Source organism: Sardina pilchardus, chromosome 5 (assembly GCF_963854185.1).
Source record: "Sardina pilchardus chromosome 5, fSarPil1.1, whole genome shotgun sequence".
Classification (NCBI taxonomy): Eukaryota; Metazoa; Chordata; class Actinopteri; order Clupeiformes; family Clupeidae; genus Sardina; species Sardina pilchardus.
This window is the reverse complement of record NC_084998.1, coordinates 35,188,841-35,207,945: the sequence shown is the minus strand read 5'-3', so window position 1 is coordinate 35,207,945 and position 19,105 is coordinate 35,188,841. Positions and strand designations below refer to the sequence as shown.

Here is a 19,105-nt window from a genome sequence, read left to right as displayed (position 1 = left end):
CTTGGAAATAACCATTGCCTGTACAAGAAGCTGAGTGGAATCTTGTGTCAGATAAGGTCTGATCTTCCTTATGTTGTACAGGGTATACCGACATGACTTTGCAATTGAGGCAACATGACCGAGTAATACGGCGAATATCACTATTTATTTATTTATTTATTTATTGAAGACGCTAGTCAAGGTGGCTGCCCTTTGTTGTTAAGGCGGCCGCCTTAGCAGGAAAGCGCTGCGGGAAACCCTGATCTATTAAGCATTTGTTATCTATTAGTTAACGGTTTGTTCATCATTAGTAATTTATTGTTCTTGCATAATTTATCATCAGTTTAGCATTTGTTCACAAAGTTATGAATGGTTTGTTCATACTTTATAAGCCTATTTCTAAAATACTTCTAAAAATGAATTATAGCTAATACTTAACTCATTGGCTGCCAGCAATTTTCAGTGCAGAGCGCTCCATACTGCCAGACGTTTTACAGCATTTTGACTGTTTTTCTAAGATCCACCGAACAGTGAGTTTTATGAGTATGACTACGTAAACATACAAGCTACCAAATTAAACAGTAGACTCTCTTCTTTCACCAGGAAAAACGGTTTGTTTCTATAGTTTTATAGTTCTTTAGTAATCTTCAGTAGAACATGGGTTAGTTTTGCTAAAAACACCTGTTTTTGACCAAAAAAATGGAGAAAACGTTCTTTTTGTGAAAATTAACTTTTTAACATTAGCGTTTCAGTAGTATGTCAACCACGATTGCACTGTTATCTCGTCAGTCTCTTCAAGGTTGCTAGGGACTCTGATGGTCGCTATAGACTCTGAACAGGACAGTAGACTTAGCAAGCTAGCACTAGCAAAGTTGTTGTTAGTCTATATAGCAATATTCAATGTAAATGGATCTCACCGTTCACATGTTTTCCATCCTTGATGTAAGAAGTAAGCATATTAATTCGCTGGACCACGTGCAAACTAGATCCACTGTGGTCGATCTTCAGTATGTTTGTATGCTGTATGTCTCTGCATGTTGGCTCTGCAGGCAGATACTAATCATCCAAATGGCACTGCTGCCATCTAGCGGTTCAGATCGCTAGTACAGTCTGTTTACAAGCCTGAAACTCTGCCAGATCGTTCCCAAGCCCACCCATGAGCCCTCCCCATTGAAAAATGCAATTGACGTCAATAGACATCAATGGCAGTCAACATGTGTCTAAATTGACGTTTGAAGACGTCAATGGCAGTGAATGAGTTAATATATCATGCAATACCATTTTGTTAATAAAGTATTATTTCCATTATTTAACAGTTGCTATATACATCTGCACTAATGATTATTAGTTAGGATGTGACATGTTTTATAAACCGCTTCGTAATACTATAATTCATGATTAACTCAGGAGTTACAAGTCGAATAGCACAAAGCACCACAGACTCCCAGAAACTTTTTTCAACTTTCAAATCGCTACTCAACCCCTCCACCACCTCCTCCTGCGTCCAACCTTACCGTGGATACCCTTGCCTCATTTTTTACACACAAAGTGGCGGCAATCAGCAGTCAATTCTGTTAACAAGACATGACAGGCTCAGATATTAATCCAGGTCCAAACTTAATCCTTGTTGGTGCAACCCACCCATTGTCTTGTTTGTTATCCTAGGTTGGCGAATACACCCAAACAATCAGTGATATGGAGGAGAAATTTAAGAAGAGACTCAGCGAGTTTCGTATGATCCAGGGTGAGCTGAAGACGATTAAGGAGTTTCGCAAGCAGAAAGCCCACATGGAACAAGAACTTACCAATGTATGTAGGACAACTAATAATAATCCTTTTTGAAACTGTGCAGTCTAAGGCATTGAATATAATTTTCATTTCTTTTATTCAGCTCAAAGAAAATATGTACATTGAAAATAGGGAGCACAAAGAGATGCTTGCAAGAGTGGAGCACAAATTTTTCATTGAAAAGGTACATTCAAATGAATTACGTTCAGTGCCTCTTTTGTCAGACGGTGAATCATTGGTTAATTTGAGCAGGAATCCATACAGTTGTGTCCGAGACTGTGTTTTTAGTATGTTAACAACTGTCTTTTTGCTTAAAAAAAAAAAAATGGCAAGTTGGCCCTGCGCAGGTATTGGACTAGTTGTTAAGGTTGCCTTATAGCTATGGGTTCTGTGGAATTGATTCTTTAAGATGAAGACAAGTGAAAGAAGACAATGAAAGGATAATAGAAGACTGACAAATAAAATAGAAAATGTTGAATATAATCTTTTGCCAGGTTCGCCTGGAGAAGGAAGCAGAGCAGAGAATTGCTCAGTTGGCTGAACGTGCCCACAATGAAGCTGTTGTGTGAGTACTTCCCTATCACTTACAGTGCTGCCCTGCTAAGTAGGCAAAAGACCTTAACTCGCCAAAGTGTGAAACTGAGAAAAACGACTTTAAAGTTATTTTAATGTTCTGACAATTGAGTTATAGGTATAACATTGTAGTTTTCACATTTTGTAGTGTATACCTCCATTAATCTCATCAAACATTTTGTTACTCAAATTTGACCTTTGACCCTTTTTCAGAAGTAACTGTATGCTGCCTTAGCATTGCCTACAAAATAGTAATCGGTCATAACAAGGCAAAAGACCTTAACCTCTATTTTATAGCCTACTCCGTAACACTTTACATTACGGCTCGCTAATAAGGTGGTAATTGTATGGTAATGTCTATGTAATTTCATGGTAACAATCCGTTGTTACCACTTGTTACAAGTAATTTCCATGCAGTTTCTAGTGCAATTACTCTGCAGTTTATAGGTAATAGCAATGCAAACAGCATTAATTAAGGTGGTAATTTCTATGGTATTTTTATGTAATTTCATGGTAATATTTTGTAGCCCCTTATTACTAGTCATTTCTATGCAATTTCCAGTGCAATTACTCTGCAGTTTCTAAGTAATAGTGATGCAAACAGCTTTCATTTTAAGTTTAATAAAATGGTAATGATTTAAAATGAATCTAGTTCTTGAAATGATAGTCCAGGATTTACTTATTGTTTTTGTTTAATTACCTGAAAAACAAGGAGGTAATTTCCAGGAAAATACACAGCATCAGGGCCGTAAAATACACTATCACTTATTTCCACTCAGTTACTTAGTTATTACCATCTCTGATCTGAAATAGGTAACCGTGTAGTCTACTGACATTCAACACACAACCACATGTTGAGCACAACCTTAACTTTGTTCTGCAAAAAACCATTGTTTTCACACATTTAACATGTTCTGCAATAATAAAACAACATAATCAAATTCTGAAACAGTAGGCTAAATATTTTATTTGCAGTGCACCCTAAACCTACCAAAACATTCATACAGGTACAGAGGTGACGTGTTTGTTAGATGAAAATATTATAATATTTTGTTGACTTCTTTGGGTCAGAAGCTCCTCTCGGAATAACAAAGTCGTCCATCTCAAAATTATGACAGCAGACATGGTAATCCATCACTTTAGCGTTTCGATTGAGGTGTCAATGTCCACATTCAAAACAATAAGACACCGGAGACCGACCGTATCGCAATGACAGCTGATGAAAACTTGCGGGATTGTAAACTTTTCATTTTTGTTTCGCTGCCGGGAAAGGAACAGACACAAACCACTCTGTCTTCCTTGTCCTTTTTCTTTTGTCTGTAGCATGTATCTCACCAGAGAAAAGACGGGCTCTGATCTCACTGTAATTTGAGCACCGGACTACCCGTAGTCTTTTCCGGCAATAGCTCCCGTGCGTGCTTCCGTGTGAGAACTCCATAGACAGTAAAAGATAGGAGAACTCGGACATTTCTGTGCTTCAGATAGAGTTGCAGTCTCGAACGATTTCATAGTGTGTGTACAGACTATTCCAAAGTTTACAGACTGACTGGTACTTTGTTTTATGTGTAGACACCTCGAGTTAGCTGCTGACGAGGTTTTGCACTGTTTTGAGCAATGTTAGTGGTTTAATTTTGAAAGCGTAGCCTATGGCTTTATGCCACTGTTAGCGATTTTGGGTTGTAGCTCATGCTAGCTCTGCAGGCTAGCCTACTGCGTGATCAACGAACAATACTTCTTCCATGGCTTAGTTAAATTTTCGGCGGACTTATAGGCTACTTTAAATGTTGTATGTTTAATGTTAACGTTCTTTTTTTGCAGAACAAAGTAATAAAGGTCGTACTCATCATGTGTTTGTGTGTTGAATGTCAGTAGGCTACAACATAGCCTATTTCAGATCAGAGATGGGAATAACTAAGTAATTGAGTGGAAATAGGTGATAATGTATTTTACGGCCCTGATGCTGTGTATTTTCCTGGTAATTACCTCCTTGTTTTTCAGGTAATTAAACAAAAACAACACTAAAAATGTCATAAGGATAATTGATGGGTTTATCAACACAGCTAGGTAATTAAATAGGAAGAGGCAATAGTGCATTTTACAGCTCTGATACCATATAGTTTCCATAAAATTACTTAACTTGTTCCAGTTTAGTTTTAATGTCTTCTTTACCAACTTACTACGACAATGACTTGGTTTGTCTCTTTCTTAGTAGGCTAATAACTAAGTAATTGGGTGGAAATAAGTGATAATGTATTTTACGGCCCTGATGCTGTGTATTTTCCTGGAAATTACCTCCTTGTTTGTCATGTAATTAAACAAAAACAATAAGTAAAGTTTCAAATAATTACCATTTTATTATACTTAAAATGAAAGCTGTTTGCATCGCTATTACCTAACAACTGAGTTATTGCACTGGAAACTGCATGTAAATAACTTGTAATAAGTGGCTACAAAGGATTATTCATAAAATGATATCAAAATACCATAGAAATTACCACCTTAATTAAAGGGATAGTTCGGGTTTTAAGACACAAAGTTATATGGGTTCCCTGTCAGCAACGTTGTGCATCAGCAATGACTTACCCCCCGACAGCGTCCTGTGAGCCGAGATCCAGCCGGTTTTAAAGTGTTTTTCTTCTCAAAACCATACGTGTTCAAAAGAGTGATATATTTGCACCACAAAAACGTTGTCCAGGAAAAATTCAAACCTCGTTATCACTGCACTATTTTTCTCGATTCCTATCACTGCGCGCTACTGACAGCTGGCCAACGTTTTTGTGGTGCAAATATATCACTCTTTTGAACGCATATGGTTTTGAGAAGAAAAACACTTTACTTTCGTGACCCCAGAAACTTGCCGGACTACTTTCTTCAGCATCAAAAACGATCAAAAACCGGCTGGATCTCGGCTCACAGGACGCTGTCCGGGGGTAAGTCAGTGCTGATGCACAACGTTGCTGACAGGGAACCCATATAACTTAGTGTCTTAAAACCCGAACTATCCCTTTAATGCTGTTTGCATTGCTACTACCTAGAAACAGCAGAGTAATTGCACTAGAAACTGCATAGAAATTACTGGTAATAAGTGGTAACAAGTGTAACAAGGGATTGTTACCATGAGATTACATAGAAATTACCATACAATTACCACCTTATTAGCGAGCCGTAATGTAAAGTGTTACCGCATACTCTTTGTGACAGGCATAATTACAGTGCATGAAAATTCATTGTACTGTTCTTCCTAGGCTTCTTCTTATTATTATTATAGTGCATGAAAATGCACTATATTGTTCTTCCTAGGCTTCTTATTATTACAGTGCATGAAAATGCACTGTACTGTTCTTCCTAGGCTTCTTCTTATTACAGTGCATGAAAATGCACTGTACTGTTATTCCAAGTCTTCTTCCGCAACTTCTTCTTATTACAGTGCATGAAAATGCATTGTACTGTTCTTCCTAGTCTTCAACTTCATCTTCTTCTTATTACAGTGCATGAAAATGCACTGTACTGTTCTTCCCAGGCTTTTTCTTATTATAGTGCATGAAAATGCACTATACTGTTCTTCCAAGACTTCTTCCGCAACTTCTTATTACTCTTAGTACTGTTCTTCCTAGTCTTCTACTTCAACTTCGACTTTTTATTAGTATAGTGCATGAAAATGCACTATACTGTTCTTCCAAGTCTTCCGCAACTTCTTATTATTATACTGCATGAAACCACTTTTTCCGTACACAATTTCTCTTCAACCGTTAAACTTACAAACTTCATTCAAACTTTGTAACGTAGGTCTACCAATGGACCAGGTTGGTATGACTTTTCAACTTTGTAACTTTTATACTTTTTAAACTATAAATTAAAAACTATTACAAATTTCCCCATAGACTTAACATTGGCCTCTATGACATCACAATCGGGTCGTTAAGCAATTCGAATCTTATGCCAGGTGGCCAGGCCAGCTGCAGCAGCTCTCTCTCTCTCAGGCTTTAAGCATACAATCTCTCTGTGAAGACTACATATCCTGTTAAACTGTTTCCTCTGTCCACAACTGTTTCAAAATAAAAGTCCTCACTGCAATAATTCACTATTAAATCATTTAACCCTATGAGCCCTAAGCTGTTTTAAGGGCATTTTCACTACCTCTAGTTATAAGCATTTATCCTGGTCATTGTAAGTGCCATTCACACATGCTACATATTGTTTTTTTCAGCACATTCTAGGCTACCCAGATCTGCCACAATATCATGTATAAATACTTGCATTGATTTGACAGCTCGACATGACTTACATGAACAATACAGGCGGAGGTCTGTGCTCTCTGAGTGCTTTTCTAGTTCTAAATGGTTTGTTTGTCTGTTTGTCTGTCTGTCTGTTTGTTAGCAAGATAACTCAAAAAGTAATGGATGGATTTTGATGTGATTTTCAGGGAAGGTCGGACATGACCTAAGGAAGAAACTATTAAATTGGATGTGTTTTGTAAATTAAATTTGATGTTTTGGAGTGATCCGTAATTCCGTCGGGATTCTCGAGGTATTTATGTATTTAGCTTAGTGGTGTAATGGCATGGTATGGCAACGTGGTGGCGATCTGAATAGTTTAGGTTCAAATGTATGATAACCTAGGAAGAACAATGCAGGCGGAGGTCTGCACTCTCCGAGTGCTTTTCTAGTTGTCAAATGTGTCAATTAAAATACAGGAAATACATTATGGTTCATGCTCTCTCATGCTGTGTCATTCAGAACCGAAAGCCGAAAAGGAGTCACTGTTGAGGACACACACCCAACATACTAACTTGTACAAAAGATTGCTAATGGCCCATTTTGATCTGATGTGTGAAACTGCTCATGGAGGGTAGGGAACAGAAGTCAGCTCACAGAGGGGGGGATGGTAGACCTACAGTTAGATTCCTACACTTGGTGGCTCCATTTTTTAGATGTTTACATTAGGCTAAGTTTTTTTTTTTTTTTTAAAGTATATTTTTTGGCCTTTTTGCCTTTATTAGTATAGGACAGTGAAGAGGTAGACAGGAAACAAGTGGGAGAGAGAGTTGGGGCGGGATCGGGATATGACCGCAGGCCGGATTCGAACCTGGGTCCCCGTGGGCACTCGGACCCGTAGATGGTACGGACGCTGTAGCCTGCTGTGCCACAGCGCCCCCCAGGCTAAGTATTTTTGCTTGAAACTAGGCTATACACATCCAAAACGACTGCTGTTGGGTGCATCTGCAACATATTGCCTACTCTGTTCACTGAATGCTTAGACAGTGCTGTGCAGATAATTATACAAATACTGTAGGCTACCTAAATTGGTGTTATTACTATTCATTATTTGCGTTTTCTCTCCATCTCAGAAGATGACGTTACATTTATCCTACATTGCACTAGCTTACATGCCGAGTTGGACCGCTTCAAACCCCGAACTCTTGCGTCATGGCCACGTGTAAATGGTTGACTGACTCGAACCTGTGACCGAAAGGAAAGGAAACTAAACGTTTTCCAAATGAAGAAATATTTCTTAATTGTGTGTGGTCAAAAAAAGAAGCATAGCCTGCAATTGGGATAATAATGTGAGCACTCATTCAATGTGTGCGCAATCCTCAGAAGGCTTAAATTTGAAGTGAGACAGGACATTCTATCCAGACTGATACTGATAGAGTCTGTCAACATCTTGATCCAGCTAGTGGGATAGCATAGTGAGCTACCGTTGGACACTGTGGAGGTAGGAGGCCATACGGGTAACTTTTTGTCTTGCCCACTAACTATTCGGACGTGCTAAGATTGTGACGCGCTGCTTCTCGCCTAGTAGGCTAGTACAGATATTTGGATGCAGCCAAAGACTTTAGCAAGTTCAAATAATCCCTGTTTCATTATTTGCTTTTCTTATTTGTGCAGGCAACTAGATGATGCCTCCTGTTCAGTGTTCAAGGAGAATATGCGTCTTAATGAGGCTCTCACCTACCACATGAATGAGGTGGAACATCTGAGAGAGAGAAGTGAAATCCTTGAAGAGGGAAATTCATCTCTCACCCTGCACAAGGTACACATTACACTGTTCTACAACATTCAAGGCCTATGGGGTGTTGTTCTCATTAGCATGGCTTTTTACTTAGCCTAGACGTATAAGCCATAAAGAGAGGGAAGCAGCATGTACTAGCATGTATACCAACATAAAAGCATCACATTTGGTAGAGAAACTCTCATAGGGGGTCTGATCAGATTTAGGATCGTAGGTGCCTCGTATTTGGCCCCTGGGGGCCTTGGTCGTAATTTCATGGAAAAGGATGAAAACAGAAACTAGCAACTAGCTAAATGATACATTCAATCATATTCATTTCCAACTAAAATTTAAATCCATTTCACTTGTGCCTTCAAACGAATATGACAAAATTTAATACCATGCCATCACGGTGACTGCTTTACTCGGAGGTCCGGGGGCCTTTCAGACACTTTGAGGCGGATTGCTACACCTTGACAGTTTTAAGTTTTCCATCTAACTAAAGCATCTATGCAAAAGTGGTACATATGTATAAAGTGTCCACCTTCTGCTGACAAGCCTGAGGAAGAGCTTTTGGCTCGAAACGTTGCTTTAAAAAAAAATAAAAATCACTGGGAGCTACAAACTGGTGTGCGGATACTTTTTATCTTTTTGTAGTATCGCTCTTGAGGATCCTGCACCCGGGCAAAATTGACATACCTGTAGGATGTGCGTGGGTATTCAACCTTTATCACCTTCTGCTGACACACATGATATTGCAACTCCTCCGATGGCGAGTGAAAACAGTTCAAACCCATGAAAATGTACAGACATACATGTATTGAATTCAAAGTTTTGTAGAAGATAGATACAGTATGTCATTAATTGACATTGTTAAGTTTAAATGTAGTGTAAAGAAGGTTATTGGAAAATTGGCCATAAAATATGAAATATTGTCAAAATGAAGGTGCATTGTTAGATCATAGGTGATAGATCATTATCAATCTTCACCAATTCATCAAATGGCATATTATCAACCATAGAAGAGTTTTTGAGGGAACAAGGGGCACTTGATGCACCCTAGTGTCCGCCTCTGTTGTAAGGAGTTTGATTTTCTTGTTGACATAGGGGAGGCAAGAAAACACAAAAAAGTCTCTTGCTGGTTTTTAACAAAACCCCTAACCAAAGGTTAGGGTTATGACTTTATTTAGTACAATGCAAAATAAAATGATGTTGGGGGGCACTGTGGCGCAGCAGGCTACAGCGCCCGTACCATTTATGGGTCCGAGTGCCCACGGGGACCCAGGTTCGAGTCCGGCCTGCGGTCATATTCCGATCCCCCCCCATCTCTCTCTCCCACTTGCTTCCTGTCTACTTCTTCACTGTCCTATACTAATAAAGGCAAAAAGGCCAAAAAATATACTATAAAAAAAAATAAAATGATGTTCTCGCTCTCGATCAGTGAGGTCTGACAATCCAAAGAGAAGAGAGCCCAGTTGAAGGAGGTCATTCTGTTTTTAAACTTGTCTAGCAGGCTTTATGTCCTAGTCCAAGCCTATCGCGTACTGCCACAAGCAAATGGGTCTCTATTTTTGCCTGGTAACTTCTCTCTGACCTCTGGGCTCGTATTCCGGAGATTTTTATCTTAGCACTAAGAGTACTCCTAAATCACACTAAAAGATTTTAGCTAGGAGTTTTCTCTTAAAAGTTATTCACAAAGCCTTTCACACCTACTTTTAGTAAGGAGAAACGACAAGTCCTAAACTAATATAGTGAGTCTTCATTGCTATGGTTAACGTCATTACTCTTGCACAAGCTTGATTGGCTGATGATTATAACGCGGGAATGATGGCAAAAACCTCCCCTACAATGACGAGTTGAGTGACAGGTGTTAGGTCTTAGCTGGTGAGAATGCGTGCGCTATGTCGGGCTGTGAAGGATGGAAGATGATGAATAAATAGGCATAGCCTAAATGAATAAAGAGTAAAGCAAATAGGCTAGGCATAATGAAACACTACGGACTGGAGCAGTATCTTTGCAACATGTTTTAAATTAATCTGTATGAAAACACGTAGCCTACATTTGCAAAGAAGAGAAACGATGTAATTTGATTAGGCAGAATGAGACGTTACATTTAGTTTACATGCAATGGTGGTTTTGGTTGTCGGTGGCATTATTGCATTTGCATCCTGACCCCGCGTTCACACTGTCTACGTCCGTCAACGGATCTCATTCACTTTCCATGGGGCGGACTCGAAATGCATTGTGGGTCCGTCCGTTCCCTCAGCTCCGTTGCCTCCGTCAAGAAAGTTGAGAAATGTTCAACTTTTCAGGCAGCGACGGATCCGTCAGCCAATCAGATCGCGTGTATGCAAATACACATACGGCAGACATCCTCCGAGATCCGTCGACGGACGTGGACAGTGTGAACGCGGGGTTAGTTGCAATTAGGGATGTTAACCGGTGACTGTTTGACCGATGGTTGACCGTATCCACGTTAGCCGACCAAAGTTGTCGCTAGTCGGTTAAACAAAAAAAAAGAGGCATCTTTAAATTAGGCTAAAGACAGTGGACTAAACGCTACTACAGCTAGCCATCGCATTCCAAGAAGATCTTTTTTTGCGTGAAGTTAACAAATTATCCCTCTCACTCAATTTTTCATAACGCCTGCTTGTAGGCTAGGCTACGTAATAAACCAATAAAAACATTTGGCACGAGGTCACAGCGGTGGCCGGTGCGTCTTTTGCAATCTGGAAGTGTGCCGTTTTATCCATTGGTTTTATCATGTTGCAGTCTAGGCAACTTTCCGCATAAGATGGGCTTAAATTTGGAGAGACATTACATCTACATTTCAGGAAGGGTCATCAATGGTAACAGATAAGGTAATGATCATCTTTCGTTATTGTTGTTAGCACTTCCTCAAACTAAGCTACGTCTCTTCGGAGCTGTCATTTTCATAAGTGAGCCGCGGCCATTTCAGCTTCAAATGAGCTTCCAACGCTAGACAACGCCTTTATTTGCAACGCGATCACCTTGTACCCAAACCATTTTCGGAGCAAAGGAACCATTTGTCCTCCATTTACAAGCTCCTTGGTTTGCAGGACTCATTGGCGCTGTAGGATTTAAAAAAGTGACGTGAGTGAAAGGGCGGCGCCGGGGCTGTGTGTATGAGCGTAGGACAGAGAGATGAGAGTTGGGAAATTGCTTGGCTGTTATTTCAAATAGCATAATTTATTTTAAACGAATCGGTTAACCGATTTCAACCGGCTAATGAGCCTCGGTGGTCGGTCAAGAAAATGTTTAGTTTTCGCCATCCCTAGTTGCAATGCACAATTATTCCCTTGCATGACAGCTCCTGTAACCGCACGTTCATTTCAAAACATCGCGACGTGACATGGCACTAAAAGCGGGTTGTGAATAGGTCTTAGTGAGTTACAGGGGAGCTACACCAGACGCGTAACTGAAGCGTTCCGTTCGTGACGCGTAAAATCCATTTTAGAAGATGGGTCTATTTTTTTCGAATGTACGCGTCTGGTGTAGCTACTTCCATTGATTATAGTGATTATTGACTGCTGTAACATACGCGTCGCGAACGGAAGGCTTCAGTTGCGCGTCTGGTGTAGCTCCACTGTTAGAAGTCCTCTCGAGTAATTTTTACCTGTCCTAGACTTAAGCCTACCTTACATTGCCAGACTTTGCAAAGATTTGGAAAAGATTTTTGAAAGACTACAGTCTCAGACCCTCTCACATCTAAAGACAATTCATTGAGTTTTTAGTCACAGACTAGTCACAGGCCAGTCTCAGATTAGGATTTTGCAAAGACTGTGGTCACTATTTACAAGACTGCTGCTAGATTCCTTCAAATTATTTCCATCGTGCACTAGGCTATACGTCATCATCAACAGGAACTCACATGATAGGCTACTCATATCAAAGTAATTTTTTTCGCGTTTCTGCAGCATTGTTTGATAGTGTGACATCACTAACAGATATAGAGTTGTTCTGTCACGTAGAATAGCCGACTAATAAATTATAAGAAATGAAATAACAAATAATCATAGGCTACAGCTGTAGCCTATTTTGCCCCTTCCGTTTTCGTGTTCGTCGACCGAGGTCACTATTGGTTTTTAATGTTCACGTCACTATTTGCATGAGCCACGACTGAAAAGACTTACGATAATATCAAACATGTTTGATATTGTCGTAACGGCAAAACTAGAAAAAGACTGACTCCGACGGACTTAAAACCGCTAAGATTGGCACCTTACACTAAACGATTTAGATGACGGGAGCGCGCCGAGATTCTAGTACAACTGGCAAGATTTCCGCCCGATTTTGGAAAAGTAGTCGGCGACTGTTAAAACAGACCAAAGTCGTGCAATGTAAGCCAGCCTTTAGGAAAAAGTTAGGAGTGACACGCCCATTATTTTTAGGAGTTTCTCCTAAATTTGCCAGTTAGGAGCTACTTTCAGCCTTAGAATTCTTTGTGTATACGGGCCCTAATTTACATACAGTTAGAAACACTCTTCAAGTTTAAGTAAATTCCTGGGCCCATATTCACAAAGAATTTTAAGGCTAAAAGTAGCTCCTAACTGGCGAATTTTGGAGCGTGTCACTCCTAACTTTAGGACTCCTAATTTTTTTCACTAAAAGTAATTCACAAAGCATTTTAACACTAGAAGCGCCAAGCGTGGTGGTTTGACCTAGATATACCTAGAACTGCCGGGCTGCGGTCATTTGTGATTACAAAAAATAAATAAATCTTTTCACTCGATTAAATTCCAGGGGCCGGTTGCACCAACAGGGCTTACGCCCGGTCTTATGCTACGCCGGTCTTAACTCAACGTTCTAAGTCCAATAAGATTGTTACGCCCGTTGCACCATCGGGACTTAAGCATTCTACTCGCTAAGACCGGGCGTAAATTTTAAGCCTAGTCGGGGGTAGGCGTAAATATTAAGATATAGCCCAGTTTCTATAGCTACGACGAGAACCGCAGCCCAACTGTAAAAAAAAATGGCTCGTCTGATACATAGGGTGTACAATGAGAGAGCCTTCAGGCGAGAGAGGATAATTAGGGACAGAAGTAATCCGCTCGATATTTATGATGACGTGGAGCTAATCGAAAGGTTTCGGTTCACAAGAAGAGACCTCTTTTCCCTAATTGATGAACTTTCGCCAGATCTTCAATTCGTCTCCGATCGTAACGCAGCATTAACACCAACTTTACAAGTGTTAATAACCCTGCGCTTTTACGCAAACGGAGCCTTCCAAAACACCGTAGGGGACATGGTTGGAGTCCACAAGTCAACAGCCTGTCGCGTAATCCGCAGGGTCTCCTTGGCACTGAGTCGCCGTCTTCCGCGATATGCCCACCTCCCGACTGAAGCAGAGTCTGCCATAATGAAGCAGAAATTTCGCCAGGCCTCTGGCATACCCGGCATCGTGGGTTGCATAGACGGGACCCATGTCCGCATCCAGGCACCATCCGAACACGAGTATTTGTACATCAACCGAAAAGGATACCACTCAATCAACGTGCAGATTGCTTGCGATGCTAGTTACAGCATTTTTAACTTGGTGGCAAGGTGGCCTGGGTCAACCCACGATGCCAGAATACTCCGGGAAAGCCAACTGAGCAACACCTTTGAGGCTGGAGGAGTAAGTGGCTTCCTTCTCGGCGACAGTGGCTACCCCTTGAAACGGTGGTTAATGACACCCATCATCGCTCCCAGGACCCAGCAAGAACGGCGATACAATACTATCCACGCCGCCACTAGGTCTACCGTCGAGCGATGCATCGGAGTGCTCAAGCGTAGGTAAGCTTATACACCTAGGACACTGACATTAGCCTATCTGCTACCCATGATGTTGATTCTGGCATATGTCTATCTTAATAATAGGCCTATTTAACTCAACCAAGAAATCTAAACGTCATTATGCGAGAAATGTTTTTAGTAAGCCTAATCAACGGTGAACTGGTTCTAGGTTCCACTGTCTACATGGGGAGATGCGGATGCACCCGGAGAGAGTGTGCACGGTGATGGCAGCATGCACCGTACTCCACAATATCTGCATCAGCAAAAGGATCCCCCTACCAATGGAAAATTACCTTCTGCCAGAGGAAGATGAGGCTCATGTCCCTGTGGCTCATGATGATGTCTCTGGACGACTTGTCCGAGCTCACATTATTAATAATTTATAGGTGTGTGTGTGTGTGTGTGTGTGTGTGTGTGTGTGTGTGTGTGTGTGTGTGTGTGTGTGTGCGTGTGCGTGCGTGCGCAGAAACTTAATGAATAAATTAACCATTTAAAACTGATGTCATTTGACTAATTGTGATTTTATTCGCCTATAGGCTACTCTTAACTTGGTCAATTATAGCCAGGGCTACAGAATAACAAATGATCGTTCCTCCTCCTCCTAAAAAAAAATCGAATTGCTTGGCCCAGTTATTTGCCGCTGGAGCAACTGAATTTCCAGCCGAAGCTTTTGTTTTTCCAGCTCCAATATTTCCTGCTCTGTGTGCAGCTTGTTGGTTTCAGCCTCCACTCGAATTATCTCTTTCTCCAGGAGGATATGGTGTAGGCCTAGGTCAGCTCTCCGTTTTGCTGGTGGCGGATGGCTTGCGGAACAATGAGCAGGGCTAGTAGACGAACGCGCAGCATCTGAGTCTATAAAAGTAAAGGGTCGATTAGACAGTAGCCTAACCTTTTGGAAAATGTTTACTTAAATGAAAAGGTATTGTTTTTTGTGTTCTTGGCTTACACACCTTCACACTCCTCCTCCACATTCTCGTTAGCACAGCTAACAGACAACTCCCCCTCTCCGCCTTCGCAGCCAAGGATGTCGCCGCTCTCTACACCATCCAAACCAACAAAGGCCGGGCTATCTTCGCCAAATATGTCAATTATGATACCGCTATATATTGACGGTTTCGGAGGAGGGCCCCCACCTGTCGGTTTTCTTTTTTTGTCCGATGCATCTTTTCTGGCTTTGCTGAGCAGGTCTTTCCATTTTTTTTTATGTCTTTCGCGGAACGGTGGCAGTCAGAGCAGTCATTGACCGCCTCCGTTATCTCCCCCCAAATTAAAAGTTTTCGTTTGTTGGTTACCGAATTAGACTGCTTGGCAGTGAGCACATCTTTGTGCTGGCTATACAATTCAATTAATCTTCTAATCTCCATGTCGGAGAAATTAATCTTTCTTGTCTTTTGGGTCGACATCGTAGATTTCTAGAATCTAGATCAAAGCGTTGAATGACAGATAATGACCGAAACCGTTTAGTGTATCCTAGCAACGTCTGTTCTTAATTCTAATTCGGAATTCTCACATGGACGTGCATCGCTAAGACCGGGTGTAGTTAAGACCAGGCGTAAGTTCTGCTGGTGCAACTGACTTAGGTTGAATTCCAAAGACAGGTCTTAACAAAGACCAATTTAGCAGTTAAGACCAGGCGTAGCTAAGCCCTGTTGGTGCAACCGGCCCCAGGACCCTACGTTCACGACTTTTCCTAAATACGCGTGTTTTATCACCCAGTATTTTCACATGATCAAAAGCACACCGGTACAAGCTAGTTTAGAGCTATTTTGCTCTTACTTATACAAAAACACTGCCAGTCTCCCGTTCGGCCATGTTTTTTCAGGCTGCTGTTATCTTTTCTCACAGCAGATGGCGCAAGGGCTCCTGTCAGTCGGGCATGAGAATAATATTTTACCATAAAATCATAGTTTATATAGGCCTATATGTGCAATATGTATTATATGTGTGATTTATTTTAATAAAAAATTTTCATTTACATGGCATAGTCTATGGAGGCGATTTACAGTGGTAAAATGCAAGTTTTTTTGAAAATGTTGCGATGTTGTTCTATTAGGCATAGGCCTACGTGTGTAAAACATATTTTCAGCTGAAATTCGTCGTAGCCGGCCTAGCCTAGTCAAGTTAAGTCAAGTCAAGTTTATTTATATAGCGCATTTCATACACAGAGGTGTGCTTTACATAAACAAACAAAAAAAAAATGGCAAACTGTCCTAAACATTGCGTTCGTTTTTGTGACCGTGGTATATCCGTGGTAAGTTGCTGGTCAATTGACCATTTGTCATCCATACAGCGTCAAGTGGTGCAATGCTTTCTTTCTCTCTCTCACGAAATCAGTCGGACATAGACAATGTGATAGCCTTCGTGCAGGAACTGCATTGGAATGGACAGATGCAGGGGTATCGTTATAGCGTATTTAAATTCTCTATGTGAGATATACATTGATATGTGGCACAACGCTGTCTCCCTCGTCTCCTATGCAAGCGACCCGGGTTCGATCCCAGCCATGAGTGAAATTTTGTAGGCCTAGCTTACATTGACTGAATTCATTGACCATTTTTCAACGTCGATGAACAATTATTTTTCGTTAAGGGTTTTTAATAACAAACTATCTGGAATAAACAAACGGCGGGGCTTGATATCAGCAAGCTGTACTTGAACGATACCCCTGCATCTGTCCATTCCCATGCAGTCCTGCACGAAGGCTATCACACTATGTCCGACTGATTTCGCGCGAGAGAGAGAGAGAAAGCATTGCACCACTTGACGCTGTATGGATGACAGACCAGCAGTCTGCTCAACTTACCACAGATATGCTTCATAAGTCACAAAAACGAACGCAATGTTTAGGGCAGTTTGCCATTTTGACAAAATGACAGGTTGTCATTTTTGACACCCCATTTTAGAGCAAGACGATCGTTTTTATTATTATTATTATTATTAGGCTATTATTATTATTGTTCTGTTCAGTTATTATTGCCTATTATTATTGTTCAGTCTCCATCGGATTTGGAGAGGCACAACGACACTTACAGGCGGCCGATGATCGGCGCAGCACTTTAGGCCTACATAACACACATTGCAAACCTATGAAACCTTTGCACATGGAGGCATTTAATAGAAGAGCAATTAGCATAGGCTATTGTCTTGTGTGATCATTCCCCCTCCCCCATACACTCGTCTAACCAGTTCACTTAGGACATCACCTATGCAACATTGAGGACAACTACCCCCCCCCCCTGCATCTTTTAGCAGGCTAGGCCTAGTTGTTTGATTTGTGAGGCAGAGCAGTATATGCTGGCTGTTTAGGCAACTCGTGGAAGAGTAGGCTACGCAATCATGTTTGATCGCATTATGCAGAACGTTTCCAAATGTTCGAATTCGCCTGCGTGCTTGTAGTTGTGTGAATAGAAAAGAATAGAATAGAATAGGCTACATACTTTTTTGACACCATGCTAAATGGAACTTTAGCCATGGACTGGTCGGGAATCGAAACGGCAACCCACTGTCTACAAGCCCGAAGCCCTAACCAGTAGGCCACGGCTCTACCCCCTAATTTGAGAAAATTTGTGTCTGAATGCTGAACCACGAATTCAAATAGAAGTTAACTTAAAATGTACAACATTCGCAAAACGGAGAACATCTTTCACTCATCATGTTTTTACTTCTCGCGCCTATGCCTGCTCAGCATAGCCTTTTGCTCTCTCTATCTGCCTCCCTCCAAGGAACAAGATGCTTCTCCCTAAATTAATGAAAATTGTTTTAGAAAGTAGCCATGGTAGTCTGTAAAATGCGGCATAAAATCCTGGCTACTATGTTATTGAAACCAGACTAGGTTAGGCGTCGTCTTTCCAGGTCCATGGTCATTTTCGGCTGCGCGAAAACATGGGCTACCTATTAAATGAATAGAAGTGAATTTGGGGAGTGAATTAGAACTAGCCACCAATTCATTTTAGAACTTAGATTATCTGACCAAACCCGAACTGCGGGCCGGTGTTACGGATCTCGAGATCCAACAACACCGGTGTTGGGTCAAAATTGTTCATCCCTCGGTTATCCGTCGGGTCAGGCTCCTAATCACAGAATGCATGCCTCCGTTTTAAAATAGCCTATAAATAACATTTCTAAGTAGCATACAAAATGTAAAAAGGAAATATAAAAATAAAATACTAGGCCTATGAAAAAGTTGAAAGTCTAGTTTGCTTAAGGTTTGTTCTCTATCTCTTCCAGAGTTTTTTACCTCAAACAACACAAATCAACACAAATAAATGAACAGATAACTCAAACGTGCCTGTGACATAATGAAACAACCACAGACTATCAACACGGTCTGACACGAATGACACATGGCTTAGTGCAAACTGAATTTATGACCAACCGATTTGATTCGTGCACGAAGCGGCATCTAGCTGTTATTATGTGTAAGTACCAGCGTCCCAGTCTGAGGACTCAGCGGTCTTTTGACCGCCTCAGCCGCGCTTTAAGTAGTTCACACCAGCGCGGCGCTTCTAGTAGGTCGTCAAAGCGGTCAAATGACCGGGGCGCGGCGCTTCTAGGTATAAGTGGGTCAGAACGGCACGGCGCTTCTAGTGTTAAATGTGCTGTCAATCAATTAAAAATAATTATTGCGATTAATCTCATGAATGTCCTAGTTAACTTGCGATTAATCGCATATTAATTGCACATTTTTATCTGTTCAAAATGTCCCTTGATTTATCATTTAATACTCTTATCAAAGTAAATTGGATAGGCTTGCTTTGTGCAAATGTTTATTTTTATTTTATTATTTATTTTTATTGCAAACACACATTCATGTCTGTAGTAATACTGTCAATAAGTATTGGGACAGATGACACAATGCTGGCAGCACCACTGAGCAAGAAACAAACTTCTCTCCTCCTAGAAGTTCAGATACTGCAATAACATAAAAAGCTCTTAATTGTTGTAGCCTAATTCAAGCCTAATTCAAACATAGTTCTTC

At 40.9% G+C, this 19,105-nt stretch overlaps 1 protein-coding gene across 1 annotated transcript in view; it reads left to right on the top strand.

Moving 5' to 3' along the window:
* Positions 1–19,105, top strand: part of LOC134079682 (basal body-orientation factor 1-like) — a 60,109-nt gene that overhangs the window by 16,194 nt on the left and 24,810 nt on the right. The window contains exons 4-7 of the mRNA XM_062535770.1: positions 1,645–1,788; positions 1,871–1,951; positions 2,262–2,332; positions 8,229–8,373. Of these exons, the coding sequence (XP_062391754.1) occupies positions 1,645–1,788; positions 1,871–1,951; positions 2,262–2,332; positions 8,229–8,373 (441 nt within the window). The remainder of the gene's footprint in view (positions 1–1,644; positions 1,789–1,870; positions 1,952–2,261; positions 2,333–8,228; positions 8,374–19,105) is intronic.